Here is a 21,695-nt window from a genome sequence, read left to right on the forward strand (position 1 = left end):
ACAACCATCTGTCAAATATACTTTGATTTGAATACCTGCATTGAGCAGGAGGTTGGAATTGATGGTCTTATAGACCCCTCCCAATGCCATCATTCTATGATTCTATGGTTTTATAGTAAATCTGCTCAAATGTCTCAAATGTATCCAGAGCAGATTGGCCCTGATGTGTAGCCATTTTTTGCTGATGTAGAGCAAGTCAGGAGCTTTACACACCACCAGTAGAAGCATCTCATACTGGCTGATACACAACAGTCAATATAAAATAATAAAGAAATTGTGCAGAATGTGAACATCCAAAACACATCTGGTATCTAGAATCCCTTTGATTTTTTATGACTGCAGGAACAAAAACACAAGCAGCACCAAATTCAAGTTAATTAGCAAGCTCCCAATCACAAGCAGTACTTTGTTAATTAGCTTCTATTACCCTCCAGAATTTGTGTTTCGGTTTATGGACATGAGTTTTGTGTTGTTTTTTTAAAAAGAGACTCCGAATGCACATGATTTATAATTGTCTTTAGGAGAGAAATGAAATCGACAAATTACAAACTTCATAGCGATTGTTAAAAACCTCATTACAACTGTTCAAAATACAAACCTGACATCAAGTGAGCAAATAATACATTTTGTTTTGAATATAAGCTAAATTGACAATGTATTAATGTTTATTTTACTGCTAACAAGTAAAACTCATTGCTGTCTTCCAGTTAATGCAAACAAACCCATTGCTAAACTGGCAACAAATTGTTGCTGGGCTATATAACCAGAGAATTTCTCATGCTAGTGAATGAGCAAGTGACATGATAAAAGAGAAGGATTAATGTAAATTACAGGAATCTGTGATGGGGTGAGAACTGAGTTGAATTGAGTATCATTAATAGAACCAAAACAGCACTAAACACAACATGATTAGCATAGTCATAGTGATTTAAAGCTAAATTGCTATGCCTATGCTAATCATGTTATGCTTAGTTCTATTATGATGTTATTACTGATATTTTTAAAACATATCTTTTCATGTGACTTACTGAGAGTTAAGGTTATTTTTCTACATGCTGTTTGTGTAACAATTCAAATATTTTGCAATAATTTTCTGATGCATCATATGCACTTTGGACTCATTTTGTATTCCTAACATGATTTATAATGTTTAGAAATTTTAAACAAGTATTATTATATATATTGAATATAAATTGTCTCTCTGCTTCATGAAGTTATACCCCATGCCACTATATATTTTGTATAAGCTCACTATATTCCAATATATTCATTTTTAGATGGTCAGGTTATTCAGTTTATTGATTTTTGCTCATGAGATTTATTTTGCAATTTTAAATATGTGTGCATAGCTTGCTTGCCTGCTAAAATAAAACAGAAAAGTAGATGAAGTTTGAATAATTATTTCACAAGATCAGGTATATGTGCAGTGGAAAATATAAGATATCCATAAATAAAGACACAAATATATTAAGGAACAGATACTGTAAATCCCTTGACTACACAATGAACCTAGAATATTATTAACAGCTGTAAACAAATATATGCTTCTGTGATTTGCCTTGCAATTTTTCTTTTAAATTGGCTTGTTAGGTTCTTCTTCTGTAGAAAAAAATATATTCCTAAATAATTGTTTGTCTACAATGTGCAGGCATAAAGCAGGCTCTGTTTCAACTGAATTAATACCCTGAGGAGGAAAATAAACAATATACTAATCTTCCATCAGTATGAAAATATAAACTTCAAAATATTCATTAAAATATACCAAAGTATGTGAAAGTGAACTACATTACTTGTACAAAGAAACATATTGGCAGAAATCCAGTTGCAGAATCATGATAAATGAGTAACTTTTAGCAGTGAATTGCTGTCTTATAAGACGACTCATTAGGCCTACAGATTTATTAATTTGTAGCAATTCACTGATCAAAATTACCATTATTGCATAGCTGTGCAACAGGATTTCAGCCATTGTAAATTCAAGAAATGAACTCACAAACCATGTCCCGAAACCTTGTCCAGAAGAATGTGTCAGTATGGGATATTTCACCATGGAACATTTTAGACAGTGATACTGTAGTTTTCTAAACCCCTTCATGGATTGCTGTCTTGTCGTAGCAAAGGGGATTGAGTAATTCAGAGGGGACACCCTCTGGAGAGTTCTGACTAAACGCAATCCACCTGCAGTGGGAATTGGCAAGCTACTCCAGTATATTTGCCAAGAATGCCCCATGATCAGAAACAAAAAGCTAAAAGATAGGACGCTGGAAGATGGGCCCCTCAGGTTGGAAGGCATCCAACATGTTACTGAGGAAGACCGGAGGACAAGTACAAGTAGCCCCAAAGCTAATGAAGTGGTTGGGCCAAAGCCGAAAGGACGCTCAGCTGTGGACATGCCTGGAAGTGAAAGGAAAGTCCGATGCTGCAAAGAAAAATACTGCATAGGAACCTGGACCCAATTCTGGGAGGCAGTGGAAGACAGGAGGGCCTGGGGTGCTCTGGTCCATGGGGTCACGAAGAGTCGGACACGACTAAACAACTAAACACGTTTTCTAAATGCCGAACAAATTCTCAGTCCCCGTTTTAATGAGACTCTTTGAATATCATATATATTTGTCCACTATTCCTTTGTTCTCTTCCATTGGGTTTTTCTCCTTGCACAGAAGTATTTTTCAAATCCTTTTATTATTATTATTATTATTATTATTATTATTATTATTATTATTATTATTATTATTATTATTATTATTATTATTATTATTATTACTACTACTACTACTACTACTACTACTACTACTACTACTACTACTACTACTATTTCCCATTAGTACCGAAGTACTATTCTGTGCTATTTACAATGAATTAAAACCGAATTACACTAAATTACAACACAAAGAGCAATAACATTGAGTAAAACCATAAAAAACTTTCTCCACTATATACACATCTTGCAGTTATTTTGTTTCTAATGAAGCTATAACTTTTTTTCAGCACAAAATGGACATATGATACTCAGAGGACTATAACTTAAAAGCAGGTAAAACATCTACAAAAATATTTGCCTCCTATACAATTATTGTGCTGCAAAACACCCAATTAAAAAATACACCATATGCTCATCATATATTTCAGGGATGTGGTGCCTGGAAACATCCCCCCCAAACATCTAGTTGAACTGACTAAATTCCCCCTGAAAAGGAGATCATCGTATCCGAATCACCAGAAACTGTTGATTTTGAACTGGACCAAATATTATTTTAAACCCAAAGAAACCTAAGACAGACAACCTGGAGTAATTTTCCATTCATTGACTGTGTGTAGAGCCTTCTTTTTTCTTATCAGTTCTAAGAAGTAGCAGTAGATTTAATACTTTCAAGCTGCAATTATTCATTTCAGTTTCTCTGTGCTGCGTTTCCCCGAAAATAAGACAGGGTCTTATATTAATTTTTGCTCAAAAAACCCAACAACATTAGTGCTTATTTTCAGGGGATTTTTTTTTCATGTACAACAATCTACATTTATTCAAATACAGTCATGTCATCTTCTGGTTACTGCACAATAAGTCCCTGGTAGAGGGCAGGGTTTAACTTAACTAGGGCTTCTTTTGGGGGTAGGGCTTATATTATGAGCACCCAGAAAAATCATACTAGGGTTTATTTTCAGGTTAGGTCTTATTTTCAGGGAAACAGGGTAGATGTGATGAGTGCCCTCAGCAAAGAAGTTTCCAAAGCAGACACCATACATGAACACCAGAATGATGTAATTGAAAATGTCACACAATACCAGAAGCAACAAAAAAGATGTATGTTAAGTGATGCTAACTTACCTCAAATGCATTGGGCAGAGGTTGCTCTGACTAGTGTATATATTCTAAACAGAACATTACACAGTACTACTGGTGAAATACTACTTACATTGTTATATGGGAGGAAACTAAATTCATCTCATTTACATATTTTTGGTGCTACAATATATGTACTACACCCATGTAGCTGGTCACACATTAGACCTGGTATTCTCAACTGGACAGGAAGAGAGTGATCCAAGGGTAACTAACTTGACATCAATCTCCGTGTCATGGTTGAACCACCAGCTGATAAAATGCAACCTTTCTGTGGCACGTTCCCCTCCCCCCCCCCCGTGGGGAGCAGGGACCCATTAAAATGGTCCACTCCTGGAGGCTATTGGATCCATTCAGTTTCCAAGATGCAATATGGGGATTACTGGCTAAGCTAGTTGGTGCTCTTGTTGAAGCTCTGGTGGATGGATGGTATACCGCCACCACCAGGGCAGCTGGCACAATTGCCCCCTCCTTTGCCAAACGTGCCCAGCTGCTTGGTATAATCAGCAGCTACATGTGATGAAACACAATAGGAGGAGGCTAGAGAGCATTTGGAGATGGGACCCGAAAGAAACTAATCTAAAACCTGCAAAAATCACATCTACTTAGCTAAAGTGAAGATTACAAGATGATCTTACTTCACTTCCTGGATAAGTGAAGCTTGTGACTAGAGACGGGGGTATTTGTATACAAATATCCCTGCACAGCTAGATAACAAGGATCCGCCGGCAGCAGCCCCTCTCTTCCTTCCAATCACTCCCAAGCACCGTCCTCTTCCTGGTCGGCTAGCCACTCCTGGCAGAAGGAAGGAACATGAGTTTTCCTTCAAGGCTGCCAAGTGGCTAGCTGAGCAGGGCTTCAGAGCAATTGGAAGAAAGAGAGAGGCCACTGCTGCCACACATGTGAGTGGATGATCCAGCCCCAGGGGCCAGACCCGTGGTAGCTCCAGCTGTGCGTGGATATTCATATATGAATAGGAATACCCCCATCTCTCCAAGCCAAACATTTTTGTATTGTGCATGATTCATCCGGGATTGGTCACAAAGACAGGCCTCTCAGTAGTATCTCTTGTGACCAATTTGCGGCCTTCTTTAAAAACAAAGTGGAGACCATCCACTGAGACTTGGATTCCTACTCTTTATCAGTAGATCAAGCCGAGATGTCCACTGCTCTGCCTTGCCTGGAGAATCTGACACAATTTCAGCCTGTGATGTCAGTTAAGGTTGACAAGGTGCTTGATTGCTGTAGGGCCACCACCTCTTCACTAGACCCTTGCCTTACCACCTTATCTGTCTCCTGAGAAACCTATACGTGGGACAGGAAACAACAGTTAGAACTGGATATGGAACAACTGATTGGTTCAAAATTGGGAAAGCAGTACGACAAGGCTGCATATTGTTCCCCCAGCTTATTTAACTTATATGCAGAATACATCATGCGAAAGGCTGGACTGGAGGAATCCCAAGCCGGAATTAAGATTGCCGGAAGAAATATCAACAACCTCCGATATGCAGATGATACCACTCTGATGGCAGAAACTTAGGAGGAATTAAAGAACCTTGTAATGAGGGTGAAAGAGGAGAGTGCAAAAATATGGCCTGAAACTCAACATCAAAAAAACTAAGATCATGGCCACTAGTCCCATCACGTCCTGGCAAATAGAAGGGGAAGATATGGAGGCAGTGACAGATTTTAGTTTCTTGGGCTCCATGATCACTGCAGATGGAGACAGAAGCTCCGAAATTAAAAGATGCCTGCTTCTTGGGAGGAAAGTGATGACAAGCCTAGACAGCATCTTAAAAAGCAGAGACATCACCTTGCCAACAAAGGTCTGCATAGTCAAAGCTATGGTTTTTCCAGTAGCAATGTATGGAAGTGAGACCTGGACCATAAAGTAGACCGCCGAGGAATTGATGCCTTTGAACTGTGGTGCTGGAGGAGGCTCTTGAGAGTCCCCTGGACTGCAAGGAGAACAAACCTATCAATTCTAAAGGAAATCAACCCTGAGTGCTTACTGGAAGGACAGATCCTGAAGCTGAGGCTCCAGTACTTTGGCCATCTCATGAGAAGAGAAGACTCCTTGGAAAAGACCTTGATGTTAGGAAAGTGTGATGGTCAAGAGAAGGGGACGACAGAGGATGAGATGGCTGGACAGTGTCTGCGAAGCAACCAACATGAATTTGGCACAACTACGGGAGGCATTGAAAGACAGGGGGGCCTGGCATGCTCTGGTCCATGGGGTCACGAAGAGTCGGACATGACTGAACAACTAAATGACAACGACAAGCTACTTCAATAGTGTTATCTTGGCCATTTGCTAGATCTTCTTCTGTATGCACAGTAGGGCATAAATTGCTTATACACAATTGCTTCATTGAAAATTCCCCCATAAAACCTCACATTACCAAGTAATTTAAATTAGAACAGCTTTAATCAGATTTAGAAGTTCTAAGCATTATCTTAAGATGATATGGGACACAGAGGACTTTTGCATCTTTAAAATAATTTTCTCAGAGCTCTCACAACCTGTTATTTTTGTGGTTTCAACACACATACCCTAGCAGCACCAATTATTCCAAAAGTTGTTCTTCACACATTTGTTTGAGACTGTGTCATATTCAAAGCAAAGAGCAAAACAAGTTCTGTGAATCTTGAGAAGATATTGTCAAGAACAGAAACGAACCAACAGTTAGAAAGACTTTTTTTTAAATGAATGATCCTATTTGTCGGTCTTAAAATTCTTGAAAGTCTATAGAAAGTGATTAAATGCCTAAGTTATTTAATTTAGCCTGGTAGATTTTTATAAGCTAAAGTTAAACATGGAAATAGACCCATTATATTGTCCTACCAAAATCGTGTGAGAAATATTGTAATTTCCAATTATATATTAAGGCGTTAGATGGTGTCATTTCAAGAATCTTTAAAGTCCTGCCACAGAAACCTCCCCCCAAGGTACCTATATATTTTTCTTAGTATTTTGTCTCTCTACTACAGGTATAAAAGCACCACTGCAGAATAAGGATACATGACAAATCAGATTTTATTTAATATAATACACAGGAAAATATAGCTATTTACAATCTGATGAAAGCTACTAATTCAGGAAGTATGAAACTGCAATCTTTTATACTGATGAACACATTCTATGAAAAGTAGACCAAACCTCTGGTGGGAAGAGTGGAATCTTTATAGTTATATTTTATGTCTTCCAAATAAGTCTCCTTTGCTCTAGCTTCTAAGGTCCCAGGCTCAGCAAAAATAAATATGCTTTTAGGGATCATAGACATTAGTATATTTTCCTCATTAAAAAGCAAACAGCCACAGAAAGATCCCTAACATGTAAACAGAGGACAGTTGGTCACTGTTCTAATTACACTCGTTTTTCTTTTCTCCTCGTCTCTTTTAAAAGATGTGAAAGAGCAAACACACTCATGTGTAAGATCCCTGTTTTGCTTTGTAGTAAAAAAACGGAATGGCACTTCGCACCAGAATACAGAACCCCGAGAAAATATATCAATATACTAATCCTGTTACTAAACCTAAAAAGAGCCAGGTATGGTATTAACTAGTAGTCTAAGTAAATAATAGCATCCAACTCCTACATTAGCCTTTTAATTTCAGGTTTTCCCCACTTTTAGGTATTCACTCCAATAATCATCAGATTTCGTGTTATTTAAAAGGAGAGGCAATTATTGTTGGATTAGAATCAAAATGTATTGCTGACTTTTAAAATTCAGGGCAAAACCCTAACTAATTCAGAGCTACTTAAGTGTGAATTAAAATCCAAATGTTCAGTATTAAGTGTGTGAAGAGAAACGGTGTTCAGATGCTGCTCGATGTGTAGTTCAGCAAGAATCAAAGCAGGAAGGAAAGCTCACCTCAAGCAAGTTCCCACACCTCACCTCCTTTTGCACACTTCCAACCCCTCCCTCATTAAGGAGGGAGATTTATCTGGGAGGCAGCAAGCAGTCATTCCTTCTACCTCTCCCTCTTTTTCAGCTTCAAAAACAAAGTTGGAGTATTTCCTTCTGTATGAGATAATAGATGAAAGTACATTTCCTATTGTCCTCAGAGGGAAAAGGTCAATGATGGAGAAAGATGGGAATTGTATTTCATTTCCACCACTTCATGGGTTATCCATGCTTCAACAATAGTACTGCTGTTTTAGAAAAAACCAACTAGACACATTGAGTGAGGCAAATACAACTTCAGGGAGCTAGTCACAGTTCTTAGCACTGTATCTAAACTGTGGAATTCCTTTGGTCTCCTGGAAAAATAACATGCAAGGAAATTAAGTTTAAAACTACAAAATACTCTTTCATGGGAATATATATGCTAATGACCTTTTTGTGCCAACAGAGCTGAGGTGTACTGCAGCAGCAAACAAACCTGTTGCACAAGAGGAATATAGCCAAAGAGTTCTAAGCAGAACATATGGTTTCAGAAACAGACCGGCTTGTTCTAGCTCATCTCCATTCATTTTGAGTCTCTAGAGAACACAATGGAATAAAATGTAGGGATAAAATCTGAAAAGATATATAATTACAAAAGAAACATCACAGTCATTTTGTGAAAACAAGTAATTGCTTCCAGAGTCCTCCTTATGCATGTACTTGGAAGGTGAAAATGGCAAGACATAAAGGTGATGCCTCTGTCCTTCAGCAGCCAAAATCAACATACAGTTTCACTTTGTAATGAGTCCACATTTTCATATGCTTCTTCCAGAAAAGCTGACATGGTTGTCATTTCCTCTGATTTCTGAAGGGTATTCAAATCATTAAGAAGACCTTGCTGGTTTTTAATTTTCAAAAGCTCATTCTATAGAATATGAAAACACAGAAAGTTGGTGATTAGAGATGGAGATATTCATATCCGTTTATGAATACAAATATCCCAGTCCCAGCTGTAACTAATGTGGATCCAGCCTCTGGGAAATAGCATGTCCACTTATGTGCCACCTTGCTGCCAGTTGCTTGCTCTTCCCGCCAGTTGCAGAAGTAGTTCCTCCATCTCCCTGCTCAGCTGGCTACTCAGCAGCCGTGCAGGGAGACTCATCATCCCACCCCTGCCTGGAGTGGCCAGCCAAGTAGGGAGGTGGAGGAGCTACTTCTGCGATTGGCGGGAAGTGAGAGATGCTGGTGGCGCAGCCACTCATGAGTGGACGGGCCAGTTCCAGAGGGCATCCACTTGTGAGTAGCAGCTGGGACAGGGATAATTGTATTCATAAACAAACAAACATCCCCATCTATTTTGGTGATGTATTAATACTAAGAACAGTCAGTTTTTTTTAAAAAAAGAGCAAATTCCTGAGAAACATCAACTAGTTCAAGAGTCCAAGGATAGCGCCATGTTACAAGAGTGCAGAGCCTTAGAAACCAAGAAGGAGGAGTTTAGGCAGCAGCATATAATTGTTGTTTCTGAAATTTACGATAGGTTTTCAGAAACATATTAGTTAGTAGGGGAAACAATACAAGGATGTTTTATAGTCACATCGTCTTTCTAGGCTTCCCATTGGCAACAGACTGGCCACTGTGTAAATAGAATGCTGAACAAGTTAGGCCTCTAGAGTGATCCAAAAGGCATTATCACATACTGTCATTTTTAAAAAATAAAATATTCAAGTAAAGCTTTTCACTGGAATAGAAAAGATACCCTTGCAAGAGGGGAGTTCAAGAGCAACTTCTTTCTCTCTGACAGAAGGCTTTCTGAAACACATATCTCTGCTCACCTGAAGAATAGGTAGTTTTAGACTGTCTTTCGAGAAATCAGGAAGAGCAAGACCATGGTTACCATCTTTATAGAAAAGCTAGAGAGAAAGAGAAAATATGCACCATGAATTTATCTAGGGGAAAAAATACTGCTTCAGGCTTTCCCCTTATCGCCTTAGTCTCAAAGAAACCCTGTACATGCTGTATAGCAGCACGTCTAATAAATTCACATCCATTCTCAAATTACTATGTCAGTGAGATATGGAAACCATTTCTCTACCTGTGCGGCAGCGAGGCAAACCTATTTCTTCTTATCCAGACAAAATTCCAACCCCCATTTGCAAGATACCTTGCTTGCTGTTGCTTCCTCTGCTGCCAGCTCACATTTTAATTCCTGTACTTCTTTCTGGAGACGCTGAATAGTCTCCTCTCTGAATTCTGCTGCTTGTACAACTTTATCTATTTCATCCTGCGTTTGAAAGGAAAGTTAAAGAATGAGTTTAAAGCAAGGGATTATCCACATAGCAAACATTCTGCAGGATCAATCTAATTCCCACTGCTGCAGAGACCAGAAAGACACTGCAGTTCGCATGTTTTCTGCCTCACAGAATAGATTGAAAAGCTCTCCCTGATGTAGAGACACTTGTATGAAAACTTACCGTACCTATTGGTTCAGATGTAAATAACAGTATAGAAATCGCTTAAAGAAACAAATATTTAGTTATAACTACATTACTCATGCAATCTGGGAAGGAAATATTAGTTTTATGATACTTGCTATAATACTAACTCATACTGCTTCTTATTTCAGTTTTTCCCTCTCCTGTTCCACAGCATGGAAAGAAAATAACACAGTAACCAGGTGCAGTGATGGCAAACGAAATTATGTCAAAGAACATTTGTCCTCTGCCCTCAAAAAGGAGTACAGAAGTCAACATGGCTGCTTGAAGCAACAAGAATATTTGGAATATCTTGCAGCATTAGTGTAATATTGTTATTAGTACCACTCAAAACTTTACAAAGTGATGAGTAAGATTCCAGTTCATCAAAGATCTTCCTTAACAAAACAGAAACAGATGGCAAGGAGGAAAAGGAACAGAGAGAAAAAATTTTGAATGGAGTTATCACATGAAGTAACTATCTAGCCTTGAAACTGATTATTTTTTCACAATTTTATGTCAAGTAAAGGCTGACAGAAAACTCAAAACTCTTCCTCACCTGCAGTTCTGCCAAACCATCTTCAAGGGCAGCACTCTTTGTTTTTTCCTTTGCTAGGAAGCTATGCGCATTCTTTAAGCTGCTCTGCTTCTCCATAGGAACTTGCAGGTTCTCCAAACTTTTGAGAAGTCTTAAAGTGATAAACAAGATTGCCACATTGGGTTCAAGGCAGCAGGAACAATTGTAATATGAAATTACATAAGAGATTAGTATAATGCAACTGATTTACTATGAGTTATTGTATGACAAAATTACCTTTACACATTATGAGCAATAAAACCCACCGCAACATAGGTTCCAGGTACATAACAGGCTTCTTCCCTTGTACCCCACATCAAACTCTCAGTTAGCCGAGAGTGTCTTCCTAACAGTGTAATGTGTGCATGAAAGTTTGGCAGAGCATAAAGCAAGAGAAACAATCTTGCCAGATAATCCACAACTTTAGAACTTTCTTCCCACTGGAGCCTTGCAGCATCTTCTGGAAGCGGTTTCTACGTGAACTGTCGACGGCTCAAGTAGGTATTGTAGGCTATCAACTCACACCAAGACCAGCCATTTCTGAAGGACCAAAGGGTCCTTGGCTTTGACTTTTAAAACAGAAGTGAAGAGGATCTTACAGTTTAGACAAACCTTGCTTACTCAAAATAAACTAAACAGCCTATACAAATATCCTTCCTTCTTTTTGGCATTGTACATGGAGAGGACTAATCCCAGAAAAGAGGAAGAAAATCTTTAGGAATCCTGTCTATTAGGGATGGCACAGTATTACTGGCCACCGCATTCATATACAACACCTTAAGAAAACATAACATTGAAGTGTGCCACCCCTACAACAACAACATTTTATTTGGAATAAAGCTGTGGCTATTTTACTAAGTCCTAAGCCCTAATTAAAATCTGGCAAGGAACAGTTGAAATAAGAGGGGACTGGGGGCAGATCTAATCAAGCCTCTAAAATTCCAGAAGGATATTATCACATTTGACAATCATTAAGACTGCAATCCCAAAACACTTACAAATGATTAAAATTCACTGAACTGAAAAGAATTCACATCTCTACATGTTCTTGCAATCATGTTGCACAAACTTCCACTAATCTTTCTTGGTAACCTGCACTCATTACCTTTTCTTGAGAAGGTTTAAATGCTTTTCGGTTTCAGTGTGGTTCTCTGCAGTTTTATACAGAAGAGATCTGGAAAGAGTAGATAAGATATTGAGCTTTTCTTTCACTCATGTGGGAAATGTTTAGTGAATGTTCTGTTATTGTTAGGAATGACCTATGAGCATTTATCATGAAAATACCCTGTTGAAGAGAAAATACACCACACTGTCCACCAAGATATCCTTGGTAGGAACTAAGCTGTTGTTTTTCCTTGCCTTCAGTTTCCTGACAAGATTTGTCAGGATCTGTTCTCCTTCATCACAGAGTGCAGTACACGCAACAATGGGCTTAAGTTAGAGGAAGCCAGATTTTGGTTTAATATCAGGAAAAACTTCCTAACCGTTAGAGCAATACAACAGTGGAACCAGTTACCTTGGGAGTTGGTGAGTGCTTCAACAGGGGAGGCATTCAAGAAAAACTCAGATAATCTCCTGGCAGATATGCTTTGATTGTATTCCTGCATTGAGCAGGGGATTGGACTTGATGGCCCTGTAGGACCCTTCCAACTTCACTTTTCTATGATTTCTATTCTATTCCTTGCCTAGAATTTCCTGATGTTAATAAGGATCCAATAATTAAATTGCTTAAAACTGCTCCATTCCTGAAAGTACCTTTAGTTATCAATAAATTAAGAATTATAGTTATTTAAGTGAAAAACAATTTTGTTTACCATAGCCAAAGCTTCTCAGGTGGAAAAATAAAATAAAATATTGACAGGAAGTTCTTCAAGACTTACGTTATTAACCAATGCATTGTGGATTCCAGGTGCTCTCTACTGCTCTTTGGAAGCGGCCGCCATTTTGCTCTCTGACGCTGTGTCACTTTCAGCACTTTTGTGTACAGGGATGCTGTTTCTGCTGACAAAAAACAAGAGAATTCATAAGCATCCTAGCTAAACATGGTCAGAATGATGTGTGGTACAACATTGATTTAGTACTACTTAAAACATGCAATGAAGGCAAGATTATTTTCTTAAACAATTTTTTTCTTAAAGAAATATATCTGTAAACAACAAATGAATGTTTTTATTTGCCAAATGAAGTACCACATGACTGAACAGATTACTATTAAACATTAATTCAAATATTTTTTAAAAAACAGATTAAAAATACTCCTCTTCCCCGGATCTGCTTTTGAGGATAACAGGAACACAGAAAGAGCCTCTCAAAGTTCAGGCAAGCTCATAGGGAAGGTTGTCAAGGCCAAACTTGTATAGGGCTTATCAGCACTTAGAACAGTGTCTGGAAACAAGTTTCAAACTGGTGACTGGTAAAGCTCTAGCGAAGCTATAAATGAACTGCCATTTTCCACCAAAAGTCTTGATACCAATGTAACAATATAATAGACTCTACTCAAAATCACTAGCATTTGTTTAGATTTTAAAAGATCTTAAAGAAATAGCAACAATACTGTACAAAACTAGACAAAGCACAGCTCTAGTGCTGAACTGCAACTTCCAGCATTCCTCATCTTTGAGTATGCTGATTAGGGCTGATAGGAATTGCAGTCCAACAGTCGCTGGATCATATCAGGAGGATCCAGGACCTCCCAGTCATGGATAATGCTAGAAGTCATAGTCTCACTGCAAGTTGTACCCAATAAAGAGCACCTCCTGAAGAACTACAACTTCCAGGAAGCAATTCAAAAGCTTTTTAAAAAAATTAACAATATTAGCAAAAATTGGAGAAGCTCATGGTGGGAGTTTAGTAGAGTCATGGGTAGAGAACCCATAAGCCCTTCTCTAGGAGGGTGAAATCTAGAGGTCTGCAGGCTGCGTTTATGGCCTGCAATTCCCAGAAATCTGCCTGAAAAATTCTTGGGGGGAGGTCAGTCCAAAAACACAAAAAAGCACACACTTATTATTTTGTGGCTGCTACTGTGTAACTGTTCGGAATAAGAAATCCTTACCAATCTAATGCAAATCAGAGATCTATCAGTCAGATCTAGATCTATAATCTGCCCACCCCTGCTATAGCTACCTCTGGCACAAACATCATCTAGTCCAACTATGGTTCAAATACTATCTATGAGTATAACGAATGAAGAAAATATGTATCAGTTACACAAAGATTTTTTAAAATGTAAAAAAAAATAGACTACCTTTGGGAGATTCTGTGCTTTGTTGTTCCTGGACTCCTTGGGCACCCTTCTATAAAGGAATAAGCATGAAGCAAACATCATGAAATGTTTTAATTACAGGAATACACTCATTCTCAGGCTCCCAACCCACGTAAGCAGAAGGCTATAGGGAGTTTCTTAGGCACCTTATACAGTGGTGCCTCGCATAGCGACGATAATCGGTGCAGCAAAAATCACTGCAAAGCGATTTCATTGTTATGCGATTTTAAAAAGCCCATAGGAATGCATTGAAACCCCTTCAATGCGTTCCTATGGGCTTAAAACTCACCTTAAAGGAAAAAGCCTCCATACAGCCGCCATTTTCGCTGCCCGGTAAGCGAAGAATCGGTGCGAAAACACAGCAGGCAGCCATTTTGTTTAGCTGGTGGCCATTTTGGAACCACCGATCAGCTGTTAAAAAATCATTGCTTTGCAATGATCGGTAAGTGAAACAGGGTACCGATAATCACAAAGCGATTTTTTCCCCATAGGGAACATCGCAATGCGGTCGCAAAAGCAATCACATCTTTGTTGTTATGCGATTTCATCGTTAAACGGGGCACCCGTTAAGCGAGGCACCACTGTATAAAGTTTCAGTATGATCTCAGCCATAGTATTTCTTCAGGGTCTTGTTCCTTACTTTTGACCAATCCTGCTCCCCTTGAACACAGAGAGTAATGCTTTCTGGGTTAACAGGAACAGGAAGTCCAACCATATTGTTTTCCTTCAGCTCATGCCTCCAGCAATGTAATTTTTAAAAAATATATATTTTATTTCTAAACTACTAGGAATAGGGTAGGGAATACAAAAGGTAAAAGAAAGTGGAAGGGATGGGAAAGGGTTTTAAGGATAGGAGAGCATAAAATATATAATCATCCAATCTATTAATATTAAGTATACAAGCATCCAATCTATTCATTTTTCAATTTTTAAAAAAAGCATCTTTCTACTTCTTTTTTACTGTTTGATTACCCTCCAACTATCAGTTTACATTTATGTTTTAGTTTAAATCTAAGTTACTCCAACACTATCAGGAAACCGAGACCAGTTATAAAATAGATCCCCTCTTTCAAGAGTGGTCTAGTACGACCAGATAGGCGGGATAGAAATAAAATAAATAAATAAATAAATAAATTCTGTCTTGGACATACATTCAACATGCCTGAAAAAGTATCCATTTCTATCACTTCCCATATTTTCTCAGTACACTTCTCTTGTTTCCGTGACACTGTTTTCTTCCAGTTTTTGGGATATAGGGTTGAATCCAGGACAGTAATCTGATTTTTAACATCACCTTTTTTGACTATTGTAGCTAAATAGCTCACAGGGTAACTCTTAATCTCATCTATGTTACCTGGCCTCAGACTCAATAAAAACAGTTCTGGATTTAGTGCAGTTTCCTTTAACTGTTGTTTAACATCTGATGGTTTCTTTTTCATCTGATCTTCCACCTGGTTGTTAAGAGCTTACTGTTCAAGAGTCAGTTTCGCTTTGAAGAAGCAGGCTGACAAGCACGACTTGCCACTCCTTTCTATTCTTTTGGCCAAATATTTTCACTCTAGCTTCTTTTGCATCTTAATGAGGTTATTCATAAATCAAAGGCTTCAACTTACTTTGTTATTGTATATTTTCAGCCGTATTTTTGTTCTCCTCTCCTCAGGGAATGGGGGTGGAGTTATTCACAGCTATTCTGCCAGAATATGGCTTCCCATCTCTGATCTGTGCTCAGGTGAATTTTCAGAGGAAATAAAAATCAGGTTGCTGCCCAATCTTCTACCTTCTGGAGCCCACCAACTGCTTCAGAGAGATCCCTCCTGGTCTCCTCTTTGGTCCCTCCATTTCTAGAGGGACCCCAGACTGGGCAGTTCCAGCTTTTCCTGGGAGTTGTTCCCGGCAGCTGCTGGCTTCCCTGCGACCAAGCTCCGCCTCCACCTCCAGCAATATAATGACTCAGCCAATCTGATATATATTCAGAACCAATCTGAATTTGATCTGCATTTATATACAGGATACTACCTTGATCTGTATTTATACACAGGATACTACCTAATGTTACACTTCATTGTATTAATACACGCACACATCTATATCCATGTATGTATGTAATTACTACCTGCCCACCAGAGTAACCTCCACTGAAACTTACGTATTGTAAAAAGGTAGTGCTGTAGCAAAGATGTGGGTGGCAACCAGCAAATGATAAAATAGATAACAAAATGCTACTGCTTTCCCATCCAACCTCTCTTTTCTGTTGCTGCTCTTCTTTTCCAGGAACTCTGTAGTGCTGCTGAATCAGATCAGTTCCATTTATGCATATATAATCCTTAAATTGCTATAAAGCATGAAATATTATGGAACTATATAATGAGTGCTGAACACTTCCCTTGTTTTAATTAGAAGTATGATCCACTCACTACTTCTATGTTTCTAGAACAATTACACCCTCTAGGGGCCAGTCCAATAAAGCTGCACATTATTACTCCCACTGCAAACATAGGACTGTTTTACACAAATAGTTGCAACATGGTTGCAAATAGCAATAATGTTAATATTCAAACAGTGATTTAGTATGTTCATACTATATACAGTGGTGCCTCGCACAATGAGCGCCCCGTTTAACGACAAATCCGCATAGCAATGCGGATTTTGCGATCGCTTTTGCAATCACATTGCGATGTTTAAATAGGGTAAACATCGCATTGCGATGTTTTAGAACAGCTGATCAGCCACCGCATCAACAAAATGGCTGCCTGCAGCGTTTTCGCGCCGATTCCTCGCTTACCGAGGCGGCGAAAATGGCAGGTGGATTGCGGATTTCCGCTTAGCGGTGAGTTCCCCCCCCATAGGAACACATTAAACAGGGTTTAATGCGTTCCTATGGGGGTTTTTTTTTGCCTCGTATAGCGACGTTTCCAGATAGCAACGATTTATCCGGAACGGATTATTGTCGCTATGCGGGTTACCACTGTATTATATTTTGACCATCTTATGGGCACCCTTTATGTCAAGACTGTAACCATCATACCGTAGGGGTCTTGCACTGACTTCACGGCAGACAGTTCAGATTATTAAATGACAATCTTGTTTTCTGTTTATGCTGTCTTCAGAGTTTTACGGCAGTAACAACACAATCCTATATTTGTTTATTTGTTTATTTATTTATTTTTTAACTTCTACCCCGCCCTTCTAGACAGAGTCTACTCAGGGCGGCTTACAAACAGTTTCAAAAACCATAAAATACAATAATATAAAATCATCATTATAACTGTCAAATACTGTATATCGTAAAACAATCACATGATTAAATCAATAAATTTAAAAGTTCAAGATGGAGGAAAAAGAGAACTAAAGAGAAAAAAAATCAGGTGTTGACTGGAGGGAAGGCCTGCCTAAAGAGCCAAGTTTTTAAATGACTCTTAAAAACACCCAGCAAGGGTGCCAGGGTTATTTCCGGTGGCAAGGTGTTCCATAGGCGAGGGGCCACTGCCGAGAAGGCCCAGTTTCTTATTCTTTCTTTTCGGGCCTCTCTCGGCATTAGGCCCCTCATCCATCTTTCCTGGCTAAAACGGGTGACTCGGATAGATCTAGGTGGGAGAAGGCGTTCCGCCATGTACATACGTACTATACATACTATTCAAAAGTAAACCCTGTTGCATTCAACAGAACATAGTCCCAGGTACATTTGTATACAATTACAGCATAAGTCACCTGCATCATTATGTCTTATAAGCCCGCCAGAATTATGACAGCAGGTCATTGCAAACATTATGACAGCACCGATGCTGAAAACAACAATTATATGATATCATGAAAGAAGCCGCAATCAGCAGAAATCCTATACCCAGTTACCTAGGAGGAAGCCTCAATGAAATAAATAGGACTTGGCTCCAAGAAGATGGACACAGGATTATGCTGGCGGTTTTGTATCCTAAGATCCCCTGAATCACAATCATCCCACCGTATAATGACAGCATAACTTGTCAGCAAAATATGGCATCACTCTCAGCTCAGAAAGACAGTAACACACACATACTGTCCCTACTCCCTCTTACACCACCACCAAGGAGTACAGAACTCCAGATAAGTCTCTAATTTATAGGGGCAAATCACTAACAACATTCAAACTGTTAAGTGGGAGTTCCTGCATATTGCGCATACAAGGCCAAGCTCTTGTAGGAACAGGAACTTCAGAGTTTAGTATTATAACTAGAGATGGGGGTATTAATATATGACTACGAATATCCCCACGCAACTGGAGTTAACGAGGGTCTAGCCCCTGGGGTCGGACTGTCCACTCATGCATCCAGTGGCCTTGCCCATCCTTCCAATAACCCCCACAGTCCCACTCTCTTCCTGTTTGGCTAGTAACTTGGCAGCCATGCAGGGACACTCATCCTCCCTGGAGTAGCTAGCTAAGTAGGAAGAGAGCAGGGCTCTGGGAGGGATTGGAAGGATGAGTGAGGCCGCAGCCAGACACATGAGTGAATGGTCCAATCCCAGGGGGCAGACCCTCATTAACTCCAGCTGCACGGGGATATTTGTATTCATATACCCCCATCTCTAGTCATAACAAATAGAGAAGGAATATATTGGTTATACTGATATGCTCAGAATCTCTCCAGCTATTGTTCCACAGGACTACAGACATGCCATCAAATGACCCTGAATTGCAAGGACTGATAATACAGAGTAGGATGAGTATTTGAGAAGTTGTACTATATGTGTGATGTTGTGGCACATATTCATTCATTCTCACAATCATCTCAATTTCATCATAATCACAGTATCAGGACACTCTTCCATTACTCAGAAACAGTAATGTTGCCATGTAAAAAAGTGTAAAAGTAGCTATCCGAGTCACTGCGTTCTGATTTGTCTTACTATCAACTTTGTTTATCAGACTGCACAGGAGCCCAACTTGGTTATGTGTAATTTGGCCCCATTATTCCATATGCCACACCATTTTTGAGTGGTACCATTTTTGTGTTGTAGGTAAGAGATCATGTATCAGATGATTCCAATAGGGAGTGGATCTTGGAAGCTAGTTATCCATGTGGAAGGCACACTTATTTATTTCCACAACCTCATGGCATACCCAGCCAACAATAAAAACCTAGCATTAACCACACTAAACCAGTGCTTGTTTTTTGCAAAAGAAAGTGATTACTTCCACCTGCATTCTGAAATGCTACTGCTCATTTAGTTGGTGTGATATGGACCATAGCCTCCATTTATCCATGATCTGTGTTATCTGTGAATGGAGGAGGATGAAAATCTCAACTCCAATAACAAGTGTATCCCAATGAAAATATTTTTTTTCTCCAGCCCCATTTCTCACAAGAGGGGTATGATACTTACTTGTCTCTGTAGGTTTCTCTTCCGCTGTCTTCCATCTGTTCCCCTTTTTTTCCTGGAAGGTTCAAGTTGCTCTTTAGCCATCTTCTCCCTTGCAGCTCCTCTTGCCTGGTCCTTACAAGAAGAACGAGGATAAGATGCTATGAGAGGGAGGGTCCATAAGCTACTTCTCACTAAACACTTCAGATGATTCTTTATGAGTTCCTCTTTCCCCACAAGGTCCCGCTAACAATCCTGCTCTCAATTTCCTGAAGTTTCACTCTATGGCTCGGATATCTCACTACAGAGCCAGGGGTTGGGAGTTGGATTCCCCACTGTGCCTCCTTGTGAGTAAAGCCAGCCTGTGGGGCCCTAGGCAAAGCTGCACTATGCCAGGATGCCCCTAGAAGTAGAGAACGGTAAACACTTCTGAGTATTCGCTACCTAAAAAACCCTGAAGAAAGTTGCCATGTCAATGACAAAAATGACTCCTTATTAGCAATCACCAACATTGCCTTATGCCACTTCAAAGACTAAATCATTTATTGTAGTGTAAATATTCATGGGTTGCTGTCATTTTTTTAAAAAAAATCAAATTGATTTAAATCATGAATCTAACTTAAAAATAGATTTTTTAAAAAGAATCTAATCAAAAGATCTGTTTTTTTATATGTTTAAACCCATTTCATACAAATCAAATCCACCCTGCCTGCTGTCCACTTCTTGGTGTGGAATCTCCTTTTTCCTCGGACCCTCGGAAGGCTTCTTCCCTCAGTTGCCAGCTCTGGAAAACCCTCAGGTCAGAGGAAGAGGAGAAGCAGAAAACACAAGTTCTAATAACGCAAATCTACTGCGTTAGGTATTGGCAATCAACGCCGCCAGGACACCCGAGAGAGGCAGGGCCGAACCCGGGCGAGAACAGACTTCGGTCTAGATGGGCGGGGTATAAATTTAATAAATAAATAAATGAGAGCCGCCGCTGCCGCCGTGAAACGATGCCTTTCCTCTCTGCCAAGTACGGCGTTACTGAGACAAAGCCCACAGCACTTCCTCCCGTTGGGACACTCACCATTGGCATTGGCGCACACACACTCCCCTCCGTGAAGCCCCCGCCGGGAGCTCTCCGCTCCACCACAGGCTGAGGCGGAGGAAGGAAGGCTCGCTTGTTTGAAAGCGTTCCCGCGAACTCGAGGCGCGCAGGCGCACCGTTGGACGACTGGGGAGGGCGCGCCGCGCCTGCGCGCCGGGGACAGCGCTTCCGCGGGACTGCGCCTGCGCGTACAGGTTCGTCGCCCTCTCTTTCCCAGGGGTCGTGGCGTCGCGTAGAAGCAGGTATTCTCCCGGGAGCGGCGCTCGGCCCTGGTCGTCTTGGCGAAGAGGGGGCGGTTGTCTCCCGCGTTTCCCCTTTTGGGAGACGTTCCTTTCGTCGCGACTGGTGGTGGGTGTCGTCGGTCGCCGGACTGAGTCACGGCAATAAGCTCACCTTCCATATGTACTGCCACTGCCTGCATATAACATATGAAGGGGGGGGGGGACGTGCCTTTGAGCGTGTGCAGAGTGCTTTGCCCTAACCTGATGAGAGGCCTTGGGGCAACCCGCAGCCTTTCTTGGAATAGAGATCTGAGAACTGAGACCGATTTGAATGATAACCTGGCTCGCCGCTCACGTCAAAATTTCGGCCCAGACAGTGTCCGGTTAATTGCTGTGAAATGGGGTTGAGTGAATGTTTTCCATGTGTTTTAGGTTTCGACTCTCAGGAGCCTCAGTTATGGAGGCTGCATTTACGATGGCAAGGAGGTGTGGTAAAAAAAATCTGAAGGATTGGGTGTTCCTCTGAAAACAGGTGTTCAGTTTTAAAAACATCACCGTTAAGTGAATTTTTTTTCCCTTCGTAAATATGTTCACTTGACATCTGGAGTAAGTGGAGGCAGTGCTCCCCCATGGAGTGGGTTCCCTCTCATCATCAGGTGGGCAAAGCTGAGGGAGTTGTTTCCTGCCAAACTGTTGGCACAGCTACAGTAATAATGCCAGTCTTGGTTCCTATCGATAGCTCACAAACCCTTCTGTTGTGCAAAGAGGGTGGGTGTGTTCCTATTCCAAAAGAAGTAGATGATTTAATGGTTGTGTGGGTTTTTCAGACTCTCTGGCCATGTTCTGAAGGTTGTTGTTCCTAACGTTTCGCCAGTCTCTGTGGCCAGCATCTTCAGAGGACAGCACACCTTTTAGAGAGGATGTGTTATTCCATTGTCATAAGCTAAAAAAATGTTGTGGCATGTTAAACAGTAACAAATGTATCACAGCATAAGCTAGCATTCCA

At 40.1% G+C, this 21,695-nt stretch overlaps 2 protein-coding genes across 6 annotated transcripts in view; one reads left to right on the plus strand and one right to left on the minus strand.

Moving 5' to 3' along the window:
• Positions 1-6,860: 6,860 nt before the first annotated feature.
• Positions 6,861-20,605, minus strand: CENPQ (centromere protein Q). Of its 3 annotated transcripts, none has more exons than XM_020801489.3 (9): positions 20,448-20,605; positions 19,403-19,513; positions 14,027-14,075; positions 12,663-12,783; positions 11,888-11,956; positions 10,765-10,894; positions 9,896-10,015; positions 9,567-9,644; positions 6,861-8,656 (listed from the first exon to the last, which is right to left on the minus strand). In XM_020801489.3, exons 1-9 carry the CDS (start codon positions 20,454-20,456, stop codon positions 8,510-8,512), a joined length of 834 nt encoding a protein of 277 aa, XP_020657148.3. In that variant the 5' UTR covers positions 20,457-20,605; the 3' UTR covers positions 6,861-8,509. The 3 variants fall into 3 exon arrangements, with proteins under 3 accessions (XP_020657148.3, XP_020657149.3, XP_072860412.2); XM_020801490.3 differs by having other exon boundaries at positions 12,663-12,780; positions 20,448-20,580; XM_073004311.2 differs by lacking the exon at positions 9,567-9,644 and having other exon boundaries at positions 8,359-8,656; positions 20,448-20,580.
• Positions 20,579-21,695, plus strand: part of MMUT (methylmalonyl-CoA mutase) — a 33,147-nt gene continuing 32,030 nt past the window's right edge. Inside the window, exon 1 of one of the 3 annotated variants that reach the window (XM_073004287.2) lies at positions 20,579-20,710. The gene's annotated coding sequence lies outside the window, so the exon portion shown is untranslated. Of the gene's footprint in view, positions 20,817-21,695 lie in introns of all 3 variants that reach the window. The other 2 variants (XM_073004291.2, XM_020801493.3) reach the window with 2 other exon arrangements.

Source organism: Pogona vitticeps, chromosome 1, assembly GCF_051106095.1.
Source record: "Pogona vitticeps strain Pit_001003342236 chromosome 1, PviZW2.1, whole genome shotgun sequence".
Classification (NCBI taxonomy): domain Eukaryota; kingdom Metazoa; phylum Chordata; class Lepidosauria; order Squamata; family Agamidae; genus Pogona; species Pogona vitticeps.